Source organism: Geotrypetes seraphini, chromosome 6, assembly GCF_902459505.1.
Source record: "Geotrypetes seraphini chromosome 6, aGeoSer1.1, whole genome shotgun sequence".
NCBI lineage: Eukaryota > Metazoa > Chordata > Amphibia > Gymnophiona > Dermophiidae > Geotrypetes > Geotrypetes seraphini.
Window position 1 is genome coordinate 181,106,495 of NC_047089.1, and position 19,923 is coordinate 181,126,417.

A 19,923-nucleotide genomic window follows, 5' to 3' on the forward strand; every position below is an offset into this window, starting at 1 on the left:
TTGGCTCATAGGCCATAGTTTGGACAAGCCTGCCTTAAGAAATGTCTGGAAAACAAAGAAGTAATGATAACCTGGGACATACTCATCCCAATCAATAAAAAGCTGGATGCATGAAAGATGGGTGGGCATATTCTCTCTAAAATTTCCTAGCATACAAGGAAATTCGTACAGAATGTGCGCTAAATCATCCACATACATCTGTACCTATTTATCTGGAAGGTGAAAGGAGGTATTATAGCACATGTACTTAAGAAAATTCCCTCTCAAATCTGAACACACTTCTGGGAATGTCTTTTTAACCCTGTTAAAAGCATGCACGCTACAGAAATCTGTAGATACTTTCAGCTGGGAAGAGGACTCACTCAGGAAATTCCCATTCTAAATGCACTGGATTGTTTATGCTATATAAGCAGCAAGAGTTCGTTTTTCTAAAGAAGCATGACAAAGTGCCTATGCATAATGCAAGTAAGTGAAGCATTTCAGGCACTCTGGTCTCATGTCATAGACTACACCCAAGCTGAATCCAGATCCACTGACAAGGAATGATCTGTTCAACTCTTTTGCCTGACCTGGCAGTGCACAGCCTCTGCTCCAGTAGACTAAAGGGGGGCTGGCATCCACCCTGGGCACCATGTTGGTGGGGACACCAGCACCCCTCCTCCTCTCCGTCCCCTGCCTCTTCCCACTCCTATCGCCACAAGCACGCTCCCTTCCCTTGTACCTCTAGTTGTTCACTGCCAAGAGCAACAACTTCAACATGCTTCTCGTGACCGTGTCATCTCTCCTGCTGATGTCAGTTCTGGGTGCTGCGCATAGGAAGTGATGTCAGAGGAAGAACCAATGGAGTCACGAGGAGCACATTGAAGTTCATGTTGCATGTGACAGTGAACAACTAGGAGGTATGGGATAAGGGAAGGGGGATGCATGTGTAGCAGGAGGGATCAGGGAAGGAGCAGGGGGGCAGAGATGAGGGTGGGAAGGGGAACCTTCGCCCCAGTTGCCTCTCACCATCGCTATGCCACTGCTCAGCTCTGCAATATCAATAAGGCCACCGCTTGCAGTTAGTCAATAACTCTTAGTTAAGACATATGCAATACCAGCTTCAGCAACTGGAGGAGCAGGCGGAGAATGGATTTCTGGGGATTCCTACTATCGCTTATCAATTGTTATAAATTGGGGGCAACTAAGAGGAAGAGAGATTAGATTCTTACCTTGCTAATATCTTTTCCAGTAGATAGGTGCGTCATTCTGGACAAGTGGGTTATCTCTCCATGGCCATGAGCCTCTGTAAAAGGAATCCACTCCAGATTTTTTTCTATAACCCTCCTACTTCACCGAGAGCTCTACTGCCACCTACTGTCACCAAGCAAGCAAGAGTTCTTCCGAAATTAGGTGAAATAGGGATAGGGAAAAAACTTCCAACTAATAAATTTGTTCTGCTCAAACTAAGTAACATAAGAACTGTGAACAATCTTTTCTGACCATACATTATGCTGATATTACTGACTTCTTTTCTCTTATTTTCATGTTCTTTCTATTTTTCTTCTTAGACAGGAGTGTCTGCCTGACCTTACAAATATATCAGTTATCTTTTCTAGACAGAGGAGATATACTCTATGTTTCACCACTGCATATCATATATTATGGCTGATTTACATGTTTTCTTCTTTAATGTGAATGGTCTGAACCATCCCATTAAAAGAAAAAAGATAGCTAATTATGTGTCCAACAAACACCCTGATGTAGTTTTCTTGCAAGAAACCCACCTCCCACCTGCTGCTGCCACGAAATTCCAACTAAAGGGATTTTCCACTCACTTATATTCCCCTGCAACTCATCAAAAGAAAAATGGTGTTTCAATATTTCTCAATAATAAACTCTCTCCCGTTATTCATTCTTTTAAAACAGACACGGAGGGAAGATGGTGTCTGGTACATGCTGCGGTGCACTCAGTGAATTTTGTTTTTCTCAATATATATGGCCCGGTTAAAGATCACCTGGATTTTTTTCAAAGAGGATTCAGCTGGCGCTTGGTTGAATTTGGTTCTTGTTCTCTGATATTGGGAGGAGATTTTAATCAAATCCAAGACTTATATATTGATAGATCTTCTTCTTGCAAACCCTCCAAATCCAAGTCTTTCACAGCTCTTCATGATGCCTTCTCCCTTGTGGATCCTTGGCGCTTACTTCACCCGAAAGGCAGAGAATACACACACTTTTCACCACCACATAATACCTACTCGAGAATTGATTTCTTTCTCCTATCCTCTTCTCTTATTCAAGATCTTACCAATACTATCATACATCCAATCTCTCTCACAGATCATGCTGCCGTCTCTTTATATATTTCCATCTCGGCTCCACGCAAAGAATCCCCCTCTTGGCGGCTGAACAACGCTTTACTCCTAGATGAGGAAACTGTTGAAAAAAATCAATTCTTTCACAGCGGAATTTTTTGAAAATAACTCTAAAGATCCTGAAGTCTGTCCTTCCATTGTCTGGGAAGCATACAAAGCAACCCTTAGAGGTGAATTGATAAAAATTGCCTCTTGGAAAAAGAAACAGTCCATGATAAAGGAAAAAGACTTAGAAAATTCTATTAAAACATTAGAATTACAACATATGTCTAATCACCTACATCATAGTTCTTCAACCGCCGGTCCGCGGACCGGTGCCGGTCCGCAAACAAAATCTTGCCGGTCCGCAAAGAATTCGGTTCCCGCCGCAACGAAAGGCCAGCGTCAGCTGACTTGCAACTTCCTGTTGCAGTCGCTGTGCTGGGACTCCTGCCTTCGCCGAGACTCCTGCCTTGTCTCCGCACCTCCAGACCAACAGCGGCAGCTCTGTGTACTTTTAACTTCGGCACAGAGCTGCCCTTAATCAATAGTTTAGCGCGGTTTCATAAGGCAGCCTCGGGGCCTTTGCTAGGCCGGCCCACATCGCATCATCGAAGCGGGCCGGCTATCAAAGGCCCCGAGGTTGCCTCATGAAACCACGCTAAACTATTGATTAGGGGCAGCTCTGTGCCGAAGTTAAAAGTACACAGAGCTGCTGCTGTTGGTCTGGACTCTTGGGCCACTGAAGGAGGGCAAAGAGCAGCTGTCCTGGAGGTTTCCCTTCCTCTCGCCTTTGCAGGTCCCTTTTTTCCACCTTTTTTTTTTTTCCTTCAAACGGCAACGGGCCCCAATCGACATCAATCAAGTAAGTTCCACTGTTCCTTGCAAGCGGTTCTGCTCGGCCAAAGCTTCCCCTCTGACATGAGCCACCCTCAGGGGAAAGAAAGTGACCCACAAAAGTGAGGGGAAGGGGGGGAAGATGATGGAAGTTGTGGGGGGGGGGGGAAGAGAGAAGGGGCAGATGATGGAATGGAGGAGATGAGAGAGAGATGGGGACAGATGATGGAAGTGAGAAGAAGGGAGAGAGAGCAGAAGGCAGATGGATGTCAGTTGAGAGGGGAGAGCAGATGCTGAATGGAAGTAGTGAAGAACACATACTGGATGGAAGGAGGAGATAAATAAAGGGGGAAGAAAATAGTAAGATAATGGAGGGGTGAGGGAAAGGGGTGACAAGCTGTGGGTAGACACAGTGAAAAGAGGGAAACGGAACTAAATAGTAAGAAATAATTTAATTTAGATGGAGGCAGAAAATAAGAGAAGGAAGACCAAAGAAGAAAAGGGAAGAGAGAGCAGAGAATGATATCAGATCTGAGTGGAGGAAATGAGAAGAGAGATATGCTAAAAACCACAGGGGGGAGGGAAGGATAGAGATGCCAGACCATGAGGGGAACAGAAGGAAGATGATGGATGCCAGACCAAATTGGGGGGGGGGGGCAGGAGGAGAGATGGCAGGGAAAGACAGACAGTGAATGGAAGGGGCAGATGCTGGACTGAAGAGACAGAGAAGGTTATCATGCCGCTGTACCGGGCCATGGTACGCCCTCACTTGGAGTACTGCGTCCAGCACTGGTCACCGTACATGAAGAAGGACACGGTACTACTCGAAAGGGTCCAGAGAAGAGCGACTAAAATGGTTAAGGGGCTGGAGGAGTTGCCGTACAGCGAAAGATTAGAGAAACTGGGCCTCTTCTCCCTTGAGCAGAGGAGATTGAGAGGGGACATGATAGAAACATTCAAGGTACTGAAGGGAATAGACTTAGTAGCTAAGGACAGGTTGTTCACCCTCTGCAAGGCAGGGAGAACAAGAGGGCACTCTCTAAAGTTGAAAGGGGATAGATTCCGTACAAACGTAAGGAAGTTCTGTGGTAGAAAGCTGGAACGTTCTTCCAGAGGCTGTTATAGGGGAAAACACCCTCCAAGGATTCAAGACAAAGTTAGACAAGTTCCTGCTGAACAAGAACGTGCGCTGGTAGGGCTAGTCTCCGTTAGGGTGCTGGTCTTAGACCAGAGGGCTGCCGCATGAGCGGACTGCTGGTCATGATGGACCTCTGGTCTGACCCAGCAGTGGGAATTCTTATGTTCTTAGGGCAGACACTGGCTGGAAGAGAGTGAAAAGGCAATGAAAGCAGAAACCAGAGACGACAAAAGGTAGAAAAAAATAATTTTATTTCTATCTTGTGATTCAAATATATCAGATTTGAAATATGTATCTTGCTAGACATAACTGGGGAGTGCAAAGCCCAGGCAGTGCTTCTTTAGCTTCCAGCTGGCTTAGGACTCTCTCTGACCAGGGGGCAGTTGCCCTAGTTCCACTCCCCTAACACCATTCCTGTCATGTGTGACTGTGGTATTCTGTTACATGATATTTGTGTAGCATTTTGTAATAATTTGGCTTATTCAGTTTTCTTGATAGTAGAGGGGATATATGTGAAGGGGAGGGGAGACAGGGGTTTTGTTTATCTTTGCCCTGTATTATTTGTATTTATAAAATGACAATTGTATAGAATATTGTTTCTTTTTATACTTTAATAAAATATGTTCAATATAAAATTATAACTATTTGAGGCTTGTGCGGATGGGATCAGATGGTTTGTGGGACCGAGCTCGCGGGGACGGGGCGGCGATGGTTTTTTAAAAAAAATTTCAGTCTTAGTAGTTTGCCGGTCCATGAAATAATTATTTTATTTCTGCCGGTCCACAGGTGTAAAAAGGTTGAAGAACACTGACCTACATGACCCAGCTACTCTCCAACGTATCCAAAAACTTAAATATGAATATAATACTTTAGTTTCATGTACAGCCAGGCGTGATATCTTCATTTCCAATTCTGGTCATTATATGGGAGATAATCTTATGGGTCGCCCTTTGGCCAGATACCTTAAAATTAAATCCAAAAGACTACATATCACGGCTATTCAAGATCCATCAGGTACTTTAGTTAGATTGTGAGCCTTCGGGACAGTAAGGGAATTTTTCAAGTACCTTTCCTATTTCTAATCTTAATGTATATTTTCTGTAAACCGCTTAGAACCTAACGGATGTAGCGGTATATAAGAAATAAATTACATTACATTACAATTAGTCAAAACCAGATCTTTAATCTCCTCTCAATTCGAAAATTTTTATGCTTCATTATACCAATCCGAATTTGCTGCTCCTGAATCAGATATAGACTCCTTTCTTTCCTCCTTAACTCATCCGACCATATCGGATTCTGTTAAATTGGAACTAGATTCCCCGATAACTATATCAGAAATAGAAGCTGCCATATCTTCCCTACCTGCTGGGAAAGCCCCCGGCCCGGACGGCTTTACTAACGAATTCTTTAAACAATTTTGCACCATCTTAGCCCCTCATCTCCTTACATATTATGATTTCCTCCATTCCACTCCGGACAAACAATTCAATTTCACTGAAGCCTCCATTGTAGTAATTCCTAAACCTGACAGAGACGCCACCTTGGTTAAAAACTTCCGCCCTATCTCTCTCCTTAACTTATATTACAAGATAATGGCAAAATTACTTGCATTAAGACTTACCAAAGTGATTCCATCTCTTATACATAAAGATCAAACAGGGTTCATTAAACAAAGATATATAGGAGATAACCTGCGCCTCTTTCACCATATTAACGCTCACGCTAAAACAATGTCAGACCCTATAATAGGCCTAGCTATTGATGCTGAAAAAGCCTTTGACCGGGTGGAGTGGCCTTTTCTTTTCCGTGTCTTGAAATGGTATAATTTTGGCTCATTCTTCACGAATTGGATAGAAGCGTTATATCACCAACCCACAGCTCGTATTCTGATTAACAACTCTTTATCCAATAAATTTTCCCTTCAAAGAGGCACTCGACAGGGCTGTCCTCTCTCACCATTGCTATTTAATTTAGTGTTGGAGCCTCTTCTTTCTGCTATTAGACAAAGCCCCTTAATTAACGGTATTCCCTCCTCTGATCGAGACTTCAAATTAGCAGCCTATGCTGATGATGTTTTAATTTTTCTTAGGAACCCTCTATCCTCTCTTCCTCATCTTATACATATTGTCAAACAATATTCCCTTCTATCCGGATACTCTGTCAATTGGGAGAAATCAGAGATCTTCCCTCTGAATGATAACATTCTTCAATCAGATCTGGCTCATTGTCCCTTCTCATGGTCACATGAAGCTGTGAAATACTTGGGGATTTTAATACATAAGGATCCGGTTCTTGCTCAAGATCTTAATACAGTGGTGCCTCGCATAACGGACGCCTCGCACAGCGAACGCTGCGCACAACGAACTTTATGTCTTGATCCGTACAACGAACTTCGTTTCACACAACGAAGTCGCCCGAGCTGCATCCTTCCGCGCAGGCACTGCGCTTAACTGCCCTCTCTCCGCCTGGTTCCCTCTTGCCCCCCCGACACGATCGGGGCAAGAGGGAGCTCAAGCCCTCTTGCCCCCCCCGACTCCCCGACACGATCGGGGCAAAAGGGAGCCCAAGCCCTCTTGCCCCGCCGATTCCCCGACACGATCGGGCCAAAGGGAGCCCAAGCCCTCTTGCCCCGCCGATTCCCCGACACGATCGGGGCAAGAGGGAGCTCAAGCCCTCTTGCCCCCCCCGACTCCCCGACACGATCGGGGCAAGAGGGAGCTCAAGCCCTCTTGCCCCCCCGACTCCCCGACACAATCGGGGCAAAAGGGAGCCCAAGCCCTCTTGCCCCGCCGATTCCCCGACACGATCGGGGCAAAAGGGAGCCCAAGCCCTCTTGCCCCGCCGATTCCCCAACTCCCCGACAATATCGGGCCAGGAGGGAGCCCAAGTCCTCCTGGCCACGGCGACCCCCTAACCCCACCCTGCACTACATTACGGGCAGGAGGGATCCCAGGCCCTCCTGCCCTCGACGCAAACCCCCCCCCCCCCCCAACGACCGCCCCCCCCCAAGAACCTCCGACCGCCCCCCCAGCCGACCCGCGACCCCCCTGGCCGACCCCCACGACACCCCCAACCCCCTTCCCCGTACCTTTCTGTAGTTGGCCGGACAGACGGGAGCCAAACCCGCCTGTCCGGCAGGCAGCCATCGACGGAATGAGGCCGGATTGGCCCATCCGTCCCAAAGCTCCGCCTACTGGTGGGGCCTAAGGCGCCTGGGCCAATCAGAATAGGCCCGGGAGCCTTAGGTCCCTCCTGGGGGCGGGGCCTGAGGCACATGGGCCCAACCCGACCATGTGCCTCAGGCCCTGCCCCCAGGAGGGACCTAAGGCTCCCGGGCCTATTCTGATTGGCCCAGGCGCCTTAGGCCCCACCAGTAGGCGGAGCTTTGGGACGGATGGGCCAATCCGGCCTCATTCCGTCGATGGCTGCCTGCCGGACAGGCGGGTTTGGCTCCCGTCTGTCCGGCCAACTACAGAAAGGTACGGGGAAGGGGGTTGGGGGTGTCGTGGGGGTCGGCCAGGGGGGTCGCGGGTCGGCTGGGGGGGCGGTCGGAGGTTCTTGGGGGGGGGCGGTCGTTGGGGGGAGGGGGGGTTTGCGTCGAGGGCAGGAGGGCCTGGGATCCCTCCTGCCCGTAATGTAGTGCAGGGTGGGGTTAGGGGGTCGCCGTGGCCAGGAGGACTTGGGCTCCCTCCTGGCCCGATATTGTCGGGGAGTTGGGGAATCGGCGGGGCAAGAGGGCTTGGGCTCCCTTTTGCCCCGATCGTGTCGGGGAGTCGGGGGGGCAAGAGGGCTTGAGCTCCCTCTTGCCCCGATCGTGTCGGGGAGTCGGGGGGGCAAGAGGGCTTGAGCTCCCTCTTGCCCCGATCGTGTCGGGGAGTCGGGGGGGCAAGAGGGCTTGAGCTCCCTCTTGCCCCGATCGTGTCGGGGAGTCGGGGGGGGCAAGAGGGCTTGAGCTCCCTCTTGCCACGATCGTGTCGGGGAGTCGGGGGGGCAAGAGGGCTTGAGCTCCCTCTTGCCCCGATCGTGTCGGGGAGTCGGGGGGGCAAGAGGGCTTGAGCTCCCTCTTGCCCCGATCGTGTCGGGGGTGCCAGGGACTACACGGAGTCACCCACCGTACCACCCGATTCGGGTAAGCGCAGGTATCGGTGGGTGGCTTATTTGCGGGGGGGGGGTGCCTTATTTTACATTTTTTTCTAAAAAGGGGGGGCTGTCTTATTTGATGGCCCTGCCTTATCATCGGGGAAACACGGTAGAAAAAAAAAAAAATGAACAGTTAAGTCCCAGTTTTTGCCGCTGAGACTCTGCCCTCTCACTGTAAAATTAGACTCTACTTAGTCTGTCTTTAAATTTAAAAAATGTGTGTTGTTTTAAAAAACAATTATGTTTTTAGATGTATCTAAATAAAAATAATAACCAAAAATTTATCTTTTTTTATGTCATCTTAGCATATTTTATGCTACAGAACGAATTATTTTGTTTTACATGTATTCTTATGGGAAAACGCGTTTCACACAACGAACGTTTCACATAACAAACTTGCTCCTGGAACGGATTAAGTTCGTTGTGTGAGGCACCACTGTATATCTAAAGTCAAAAATCTAGTTCTAAATACTACATCTCGATGGTCTCCACTTTTTTTGTCTTGGTGGGGTAGAATAGCATCCATCAAAATGACCCTAGCACCTCAAATTAATTACACTCTCTCTATGCTTCCTCTTCTATGCCGGAAGTCGTTTTTTCATTGGCTAAATAGGAAGCTATCTGAATTCATTTGGAACAAGAAAAAACCTCGAATTGCTCTCGCCAAGCTGAAAGCCTCTAAGATTAACGGTGGTCTTAACTTCCCGGATTTCTATCATTATTATATTGCTTCACTAGCTAAATATGGAGCTTACTGGGTTACTGACTCCTATCCCCAAGATCCTCCTGCTTGGTTTGAAATGGAGTGCTTTTTATGCACGCCTTTACACATCTCCTGCTTACTAACGGTGTCAGTACCCAGACATTTGAGAAGGTACTCTTTGTTGGGTTCAACGCAGCATGCTCTTCATCTTTTAGATACATTAGCTGAGATCTCAGTTAATGTTAGCCCACTCATGTCTCTTTGGAATAATCCCAAAATCCAAAACCATGGCAAATCCCTCTCATGGAAACGATGGCAGCGGGCAGGTATATGGTTTGCCCATCAATTGTCTACTCTTACTGCATCAGTTCCTTTTGATATACTTTGCTCCACATACCTGCTGCCTTTTTCTGTTTATTCACAGTGGCTCTCACTCATTGGAGTGCTGTCTTCTGTGCATATACGTTTTGACTTCATGACTTCCAAAAATACTATCCGCCATTGGTCTTTATTGACTCTATTAAAAGGCAAGGCTATATCTTTTTTCTATAATATTTTGAGAGATCATTCCTTCACTTTTTCACCTCAATCTATGAAACACTGGGATATTATACTCACCACTCCGCTTTCTGACATTGATTGGGAACTCTTTTGGTCTTCAACAAACCGCCCGCTTTCATCTTCTAGAGTTTCACAATCAATGTTCTTTATTATGTGGAATGCAGTATGGACCCCATTTCACATGTGGAAAGCCAACTTAAAGCAAGACTCTGTTTGCTGGAACTGTTTGAAAGAGGAGGGAACTCTTGATCATATGATTTTTCATTGTACTTTGGTCCGCTCCTTTTGGACTCAAATTTGGAACACCATACAATCTATCACTAACTGCTCGGAAGAGATCTCTATGGACATTATAATCCTTCGCTCTCAACATCCCTGTTTCGCACAATCAAACTGTCCTCCTAAGCTCATCAATACCATGTTTGTGACTGCTCTCATGCACATTCTGAAAAATTGGAAATCATCTTCGCTACTAGACTATACTTTTTGGTGGAACTCTCTGTGTATGTATCATAGATTTGAATCCTATGCATATGAGAATAAAATTACACTCCGAACCTCCATGAACTTGAAGAGCAAAAAATCACCCTGGTCATTCCTGGATTCCTATGTACGCTCTGCTTCGTAGACACTCCTGTCTTCCCTTCCTTTTCTTCTTTCTTTCCTTTCTCTTTTAATTTCTATTTCTGTTCTCCCTCATCTTTTTCTCATATAGTCTTCACAAGCAGTTCCAATACTTGGAGCTTTTCTTACTGCTATGGTCCTCTACAGTTAAATATATATTTGCAGATTCTTTATACACAAAGCTTTATTTTCTTTTTATGTATTTGAAATGCTCCCTGTATTTTTCAAAATACTCAATAAAAATTATTGAACTAAAAAAAAAAAAAAAAAGAACTGTGAACAATCAAACAAAGCAACAAATATGCCAGCAGAAGCATAAAAGGAGCTCATATAGAACCCCAAAATATACAGTAGAATCTCAGTTAACCGGCACTCTCATCCAACCAGCAAAAAAATTGCTGGTGAAAAAAAAGTGTCCCCTGAAGCACCAGCACATCAGCATCCTGACCCGCCAATCCTGAAGTAGCTGAGACACGAAACCTCCTCCCTCCCACCCCAATGTGGCAGCAGTCCTGAACCGCAAACCTCTCCTCCCTCCCTCAAGCCCCAAAGTGCCAGAAGCAGGTGGCGTTCCTGAGCCGCAAACCCCCTCGTTCTCTCCCTCCCTTACCTGTAGTGCAGCCACTCAAGCAGGAGGCAGCCTCAAACAGGCTTCTTGCAGCCAGTCCTGGAAGGGCCTTTCCTCTGACACGTCATGGCAGATGATTTTTAAAGTGAACAACTGCAAAGTGATGCATGTGGGAAAGAGGAACTCAAACTATAGCTACGTAATGCAGGGTTCCACATTAGGAGTCACTGCCCAGGTAAAAGCATCTAGGTGTCATTGTTGAGGATACATTGAAACCCTCAGCTCAATTTTCGGCAGCAGCTAAGAAAGCAAATGGCAGGAATTATCAGGAAAGTAATAGAAAACAAAGATGAAAATGTTATAATGCCCTTGTATTGCTCTATAGTAAGGCTGCATACAGTGTGCAATTCTGGTCGTTGTATCTCAAAAAAAGATATAGCGGAATTAGAAAAGCGCTACTAAGTAGCAGATTTAAAACAAAACGGGAAAATATTTCTTCACACGTGTAATTAAACTCCGGAATTCGTTGCCGGAGAATGTGGTGAATTCAGTTAGCTTAGCAGTGCATGCAAATAGATCTTATGCAAATTAATTGGGGAAATCCTGAAAACCCAACTGAACTGTGACCCTCAAGGACTTGACATCAGACAACCCTGTGCTAGATAGCAGGCTGAGTGGTAGATTAGGCATTGTGTACATGGCACATGGCCCACAAAGTATTCTATGTAAACCGCTTTGAGTGTGGTTGTGAAACTACAAAAAGGCGCTATATAAGTCCCAATCCCTTCTCCCTTCTAATCAACAAAGTTACTGATGTGCCCCTCTGCTGAGCTTCAATGGATTAACCTAGCACAGGGGTAGGCAATTCTTGTTCTTGAGAGCCAGAGCCAGGTTAGGTTTTCAGGATATCCACAATAAATATGCATGAGATAGATTTGCATCTCAAGGAGGCAGTACACGCAAATCCATCTCAAACATATTCATTGTGGATATCTGGAAAACCTGACCTGGCTCCGGCTCTCGAGGACCGGAATTGCCTACCCTTGACCTAGCACAACCCGTTATTGTTTCTTAGTTTTCTTGGTATCTGTATATCTGTAACAAACCAAATGGAAAGCATAAGTCACAAAAGTTAGTCAAATGTTTCAAGCCAATAAAATAGATCGCACCTGTAATTTGTTTATTGGCCCTATTTCTACTTTTATGTTTATTGCCACATTTGATACCACACATTTCATAAATATCAAAGTGGTTTACAATATTGTGTTTTTCTCTTACTATCTTCCTTTGTGTTTAATATAGCTGCATGCCAGGATTTCGCTAAACCCAAAACAGCAAATCAATTCCTGGTCTGCTGTTGTAGAATTACCTTCCTGAATGCATTTACCGAGTTTAAAATTTTTTTTAATTCTACTTATTTTGACAGGCACTTAAGGAGGGTATGAAATCCAAAAACAATGACTCTTCCCGATCACAATCCTCCCCACTAAATATGTTTTATTGCAAAACCCCCAACTCATCACCAGCAGCAATGAAAACATGCTGTATCTACTGAGAAAAGTCAAAGCCGAAAGTCTTAACATGGGATTAGAATTAAACATAAACAAGATGAAGATCATGAACATAGAAAATGATGAAGATTTTTGAGTTTGAAGGTGATAGAAGTTGTAAAGGATTTCAATCTACTGGGCTCTTTTGTAAACAAAAAAGCAACTAGCAGGGAAGAAATACTTTGCAGAATAGCACTTGGTCGCTCTTTAATGATGGCTCTTGACAACGTATTCAAAGGCAAGGCAGACTTGTCCATGCACTCATTTTCTCAGTGGTCAATTATGGATGTGAAAGCTGGACAATACAGAAACAAGATAGAAAGATTGACTCATTTGAGCTTTGGTGCTGGAGAAGGATTTTACGCATGCCGTGGACTGCCAGAAGAACAAATTAATTCTGGAAAAGATCAAACCGGCTATGTCACTCGAAGCCCAAATGATAAAGTTACAACTGTCTTATTTTGGTCACACCATCAGAAGAGAAAGATCATTGTTTGGGAAGATTGAAGGTTTGGGAAGGTGAAGAGGTGCAACTTGCAATCAGATGGCTGGATACCTTGAAAACAACCAAGGGGATGACATGGAAGGACCATACTAGCACAAAACTGATTTCTTTTTAGATGTGTAATTCATCAACTCAAACACAAGTGAATGGCACCTAACAAGTAATTTTTTGTTTTGTTTGTGTGTCTCAATTAGATAAGCTTCCTGGAGTAGGGACTTTCTATACTGTGTATCTAAACAGCACTGTGCACCCACCTAGCAGCATTATAGGAGTACCACATAATCTGTGATAAACACAGGAACAGGATGAGAAGTGTTTATGTGGTCTAATCACTCCCAAAAATGCTGGAGTTCGCTTTAAGCTCCAATTCTTTCACAAGACCAGGGGTAGGCAATTCCGGTCCTCGAGAGCCGAGCCAGGTCAGGTTTTCAGGATCTTCACAATGAATATGTATGAGATGGATTTGCATGCACTGCCTCCTTGAGATGCAAATCTATCGCATGCATATTCATTGTGGATATCCTGAAAACCTGACCTGGCTCCGGCTCTTGAGGACTGGAATTGCCTACCCCTGCACTAGACTAACAGCTTTCCTGAGCTCACAGACTATCAGTCCCAGATGTGACGCTTCAGAAAAACTGACCTGCATGGTCAGGAAAGCTCACACAAATCCCTTTCTTTTGGCTCATTAAAGAGGAAGCAAAACCTATAAACACTCCAAGATAAAAAGCAGGACCATACTTTAACCCAGTGATTCCCAACCCTGTTCTGGAGGAACACCAGGCCAATCGGGTTTTCAGGCTAGCCCTAATGAATATGCATGAGAGAGATTTGCATATGATGGAAGTGATAGGCATGCAAATTTGCTTCATGCATATTCATTAGGGCTAGCCTGAAAACCCAATTGGCCTGGTGTTCCTCCAGGACAGGGTTGGGAACCACTGCTTTAACCATTCAGCTTTCACATAAATCAAAATTATTACCAGCCTCTCCCACATCTTAAACTTACTATACTGCCTTCTACCACAGCCCCACTTTACCACCACTAGAACAAAACTATCATCATGACTACACTCCAGGTCAAGAGGCAGGTTCAGTCAGTTCTGGTTTTCCAGCTGTTTTCCCCAGTCTCTCTCGATTTTCAAAAGAAATTGGAAAAAATCGGCACCGATTCAGCTGCATCTTATGACCTGGAACCAGGTTACCTCAGTGATGTACCAACTAGAGAATGACACGGTGACAAAATTCATCATCGTTCCCGTCGGGAAATAATCCCATGTCATTTTCTAGTGTCTATTTCAACCTCGGTCCTTCTACACCAGCATTCTTCAAAGCAAAGCTTGCGGGTCAATGGTTGGGCCCAATTATACCGATTCTTTCCTCTCTCCTTAAAGAATGACATGAAGATGGCTTCCCGCGGGGACGGGAACGGTGATGAATTTTGTCACCGTGTCATTCTCTAGTACCAACCCCTAATACTACCTCCCCACAACTACTAAGAGGAAGGCCGTGCTGACAGCTCACACAGCGCTTCAAAACAAATACACTGCCAGGTGACTTTGAGAGGCAAGGTCTATTTACACAGCCATAAAAGTCAGTCCCTTTGCTCTCTAGCCTAGAGAATTGTCCTCATGGGGGCAGAAGCATTACCTCGCTTGAACTCCTCCAGCACTGCATCCAGCTTGGTGTCATTGAAGACGAAGTGAAGCGGGTGGTTGTAGAACTTGGTGATGGTACTGAGCGGGGTGCAGTCATCCGGATCCACCATGGCCAGGTCCTTCACGTACAGGATATCCACGATGTTGGAGCGCTCCTCCTCGTAGACAGGGATGCGCGTGTAGCCGCTCTGCATGATCTCCGACATCCTGTTGAAGTCCAGCAAGGCGCCCGAGCTGAGCATGAAGCAGTCCTTGACGGGCGTCAGGATGTCCTCCACGGTTTTGGTCCGCAGGGCCCCCTTGCTGAACTCCTCCTTCACGAACTCATTGTAGGGATCGCTGCAGCGCACCATGTCCACCACCTTCTCCCGGACGTAGCAGGTGCTGACGTCGTGGCCGAAGACCAAGTCCAGCAGCTTGCTGAGCGGGAAGGCGAGCAGGAACGTGAGGCCCATGAAGAACTGAGTGGCCCAGACGGTGCGAGCCGCCACCACGAACCCCCAGCGGGAGCTCAGGGCGTAGGGCAGCATCTCGGCCACCAAGAACACCAGGCCCGCCGCGACGAAGACGGCGGGCGCCACCGCGTCCAGCACCAGGTAGAAGAGCACGGCCACCGCCGCGTTCGCCACGGCCGCCAGGAGGAGGAGCGCGCAAAGGACGAGCGTGCCACAGCGCCGGACAGGTGCCAGCTGCTTGGCGGCGGCGCGCTCGGCCTGGGTCCCGCAGTCTTGCAGCACGCACAGCTCCAGGGGGTCGAGCCAGAGGGTGGAGAGCTGCAGCCCTCGCAGCAGGGCCGAGGCGACGGCCAGCAGGGCCACCAACACCCCGAGCAGCCAAGGGGCAAGCCGCGCCTGTCTGCTCCCCCCCAGCACCCGCAGCACCGCGTCCCCCCCGGCGTACGGCTCCCAGCGCTCGCCGGGGCCCACCTTGCTGCAGAGCCGGTACACTCGGTCCTCGCCGCCGCCCTCGCGCACCCGCACCGTCACCAGGACCGAGTGCGGCCCGGCCGACACCACCTCGTCCTGTAGCCAGAGGGGGGCGCCCGAGCGCGGCGGAGGGGCGCAGGGGGCCCCAGCCGGCGCGAAGCCCAGCCAAGGCCGCGAGGCGTTGCTCAGCCCGTTACCGTACAGCCGCAGGCGGAAGGCGGCGCCGGGCAGCACGCGGATCTCGCCGCCACTCATGGAAGCCCCGGGCTCGCCAGGCTCCTCCAGGCGTAAGCCGAGCAGGCGCGGTGACTCTTCCTCGGGTGTTGACTCGGTACTGGCTTGAGTACTTAGCTGAGGAAATAGTAACAGCAGAACTATGCCCCGCAGCCGCGGCAACAGCGATCCGCTCAGCAGCCCTAGCGCCGCCATATTACATCGGGGCAGAACCCGCAGCAGTAACACTGCCGCCCCCGCCCTGAAAGGCGGTGCTCCTAGCCAATACCCGGCCCATTGTATGCCACTTCAGCCAATCGGGATGCAAATGAGGCGGGACTACAATTTAAAGTTAAAGGGGTAGGCTGCACCCCGTCGTAAACAAGGAGTGGGGCGGAGTTGAATTAGACTGGAGAATGTTCAGTGACTCCCATTCCGATTTAGGCCGTGGTAGTGAAGCTCTTTCTTGCCATACATACACTTCGCTTGGTTATTTACAATGACATTCTTTGGGGGACATTTCTAGTGGGTGTATGGATTCTAAGCCTAAGATCCACCCAATAATCCTTTTGCAGGTCTGACTGTAAAGCAGGCGGGAGGAAGCTACACCATGGGCTCATGTGCAGCACCTTTTTTAGAATGAACATATTTAAACAAAAAAAGGGGGGACCACAACATACCATTAGGCGTTAAAGGGAAAGATGGGTGTCATTTTTTATTTACACACTCGCTACTGGGTATGTTTTCAAACAAGAAGTGTCCTGAAGGAGCAATACTCATCAAAACTAAACAACGACACTCAAGCTTCGTTCAAATCCTAACTCACTGTGGTGCTCAGAACCAAAGGTGGCAAGAAAAATCACAAACGGGGACGAACCCCTAAATGCGCTTTTCAGAGTCTATCATTGCACTATCTTATTGCTAGTGAAAAAGATTTTCAAATAAGCGCAAAGCAGTTCAGTGACAACTTAAATGCAGAAACATTTTTAGAAGTTTCTGCATTTAAGTTAAGTCATTGAACTGCTTTGCACTTATTTGAAAATATTTTTTGCACTTTATGAATTGAATATTTATCTTTACAGCACGAATACGATGAAAAATCTTTTTTCACTGGCAATAAGATGGTGCAATGATAGACTCTGAAAAGCGCATTTAGGGGTTCGTCCCCGTTTGTGATTTTTCTTGCCACCTTCGGTTCTGAGCAATGAGCACCAGTCAGTTTAAAGAATTTGAAGCTTGAATGTCTAGTTTTTGTTTTGATGAGTTTTTTTAAAATTTACTACATTTCTTACACATCTCGATAGACACTATCACAGTAGTGAACATTAACAAAGAACACAAGCTTGTGACAGTGAGCATTCCAATTAACTGGAGAGCTGCCATATGCCCATCACTTCCAGCCTGCCTTGAAACATTTTATTGGGGATGGGTGTTTCCACATGCATTCTCTTCTATTGAGAAATGTCCTTGAAGCATGTAGCTCTTCCTTCCTTCCATTTCCCCCTTTCTGTCCTAAGCTTGAATAGAGAAGCAGAGAGTATTAGAATGACAATGAAAGCTGCCCCAAAAGGCTCCAGGGGCCACATTGCCCCCCCCCCCCAGCCTTGCATTGGTCTATGATATCAATGGATTTCAGCAAAGCTTCTGAAACTTGCCACTCACAGTAGTTTCTTAAATAAGTTAGGCAAGATGGGGGTGAGACACAAGGTACGTGACAGAAATTGGTTGCATAATAGTCGGTCTTGCTGGTTTAGATCAGTGTTTCTCAACTTGGTCCTGGAGTACCCTTTGCCAATCAGGTTTTTCAGGATATCCACAATGAATATGTGTGAAATAAATCCTCTATAATAAAACCCTAAGCGCGCATGCGCACTTAGGTTGACGTGTTCCCTGCAACCGTGGTCTCTGGGTCCATGCCGAATTCCATTTTTGAACACGGAAACAGGGAACACACAGGCGACTCCCCCCTCCCACCCTCAGTCACCGCCAGAGAAACCGCTGCTGATTCAGAACAGGGGGGCACAAGCACCCCTGCCGGCATCTACTTCTCCCTCTCGCCTGCTCACCTGCCCGCAATATTTAACTTCTTAGAAAAGCGCTGCTCCGTGCTGCCGCTGGCCTCACCCTCTTCTCTCCACTGTGGCCCGCCCTCATTCCGCAGCTGACTGCGTTGTATTCATGTTTTAGGTTTATCCTGTGATGCTCACATAGTGCTCTGAGGACTAGCTCCTCTTTATCTCTCCTATATGGCCTGATATTTAATTAACCCACCCAATGTATATTCAGCTGTGCCAACCATTTAAATAAAAACTTCCTGTTTCCGCTAGGGCTGGCTGCAGTGGACAGAAGACGCCGAGGCCAGCAACAGCACTGCGCAGCGCTTTTATTTGAAGTTAAACATGGTATTAAATAAAGGCTTTATATGAAAAATTTCCTCATCAAGGATAGTTTTATGACACTGTCGCAACCATCCCCAGGCAAGTAGATTTCTGCGGGGCGTATGGACAGGGGGAGCAGGGAAGGGGTGCTGCTGTACGGGAGGAGGGAAAAGGAAGGGAAAAGGGCTACTGCAGGATAGGGAGAACGGAATGGGTGCTGCTGGACAGGGGGGGAGGTAAAAGGAAGGGAGAAGGGCTATTGCATGACAGGGGGAGCAGGCAAGGGGTTGGTACACAGGGACGGGGGAATTCTGCTGCTGTACAAGGAAGGGGGGGAATGCTGCTGCTGCTGCTGCTGCTACACAGGGAAGGGGGGAATGCTGCTGCTGCACAGGGAAGTGGGGGGGGGGGGAGAGGGAAAGGGGCCAGGGAGCAATCTTGGTTTGTTTTGGGGATACAGAAGGGGGCCATGGAGAGAGACAGAAAGACAGGCAGGCAGCACACGAGAATGAAAGACAGACACACAGAAAGATAGCGGGCAGGGAGAGAGACAGAAAGAAAGACAGACAGACAGACAAAGGAGGCCAGGGAGAGAGAAAGACAGACAACGGGAGGGAGAGAGACATAAAGGAAGAGAGAGACAGGGGCAGGGAGAGACACAGAAAGAAAGACAGACAGACATATATTCTAGCACCCATTAATGTAACAAGCTTAAACACTAGTTTGCATATAATGGAAGCAGTGTATGCAAATCAAGTTTATGCATATTCAATGTGGATATCCTGAAAACCTGATTGGCCAGGGCTGATAAACACTGTTTTAGATTGTAAGAGTATTGCAGCAGAGACTGTCTCCTTTGTGACTCTACAGCGCTCTGGTAGTGCTCTAGAAATAATTAATAGTAGTAGTAAACAACACAGTAATGGAAAATGGAATTCATTTAGTGGAAAGCATGCTCATTAGTGGAATATTTCAGGAATCAGCTCTGTTCAGTACTGTGAATATTGCAGATGAACTGAATTAAGTTCTTCCTTTTTGCAAGGAACACTAAACCTTGCAATAGTATGAAGACCATAAGAGCACAGGGAATGTGTAAGAGAGCAAAAGGTATGATCAAATGATTGCCAATTAAGATTCCAAGTAGTAAGTGCAAAGTCATGAATTCAGTCTGACAGATGAGTAAGATACTTATGTGTATTGACAGGAGACGTGGTAGCTGTTGATCTCAAAATAGGAAAACAGTGTGATAAGGCAGTGACTAGACTCTAGCACCAAAAGGATGTTAGGATGAAGCCTAGGAAATATAACCATTTAAATAGAAAAAAAGAGGGAGAGATAATAAAGACTGCTGCCTCTGCAGCGTCATTGGTGAGACTTTACCTAGGATGTTGTAACTGATTCTGGAAACTACCGTTGAAAGATTATAGTTATGTATGCCTGGTCTAGAGAAGAAAAGATAGGGAGAAGTGACAAAAGACATGCATTTAGGCAGAAAAAATAAAGATCACAAGTATAGTATGTCAGGTGTAACTCTGGGAAAGACTGAAAAGAACCTGGGTGTATTGATAGATAGGATCCTGAAACCGTCGGCACAATGTGCGGCGGTGGCAAAGAAAGCAAATAGAATGCTAGGCATAATAAAGAAGGGAATTACGAGTAGATCAGAGAAAGTTATAATACCGCTCTACAGAGCCATGGTCAGACCGCACCTGGAATACTGCGTCCAGCACTGGTCTCCATACCTAAAGAAGGATATAAAACTGCTAGAGAGGGTGCAGAGACG

The 19,923-nt window shown here is 46.8% G+C and overlaps 1 protein-coding gene across 6 annotated transcripts in view; it reads right to left on the reverse strand.

Moving 5' to 3' along the window:
• CNNM3 (cyclin and CBS domain divalent metal cation transport mediator 3) overlaps window positions 1-16,019 on the reverse strand; it is a 143,386-nt gene extending 127,367 nt beyond the window's left edge. For all 6 annotated transcript variants that reach the window (XR_004539801.1, XR_004539802.1, XR_004539800.1 and 3 more), the window contains exon 1: window positions 14,616-16,019. Coding sequence is in view for 2 of the 6 variants with exons in the window: in XM_033947886.1 (XP_033803777.1) it covers window positions 14,616-15,978 (1,363 nt within the window). In the remaining 4 variants the exon portion in view is untranslated. The remainder of the gene's footprint in view (window positions 1-14,615) is intronic.
• Between the last annotated feature and the right edge of the window lie 3,904 nt (window positions 16,020-19,923).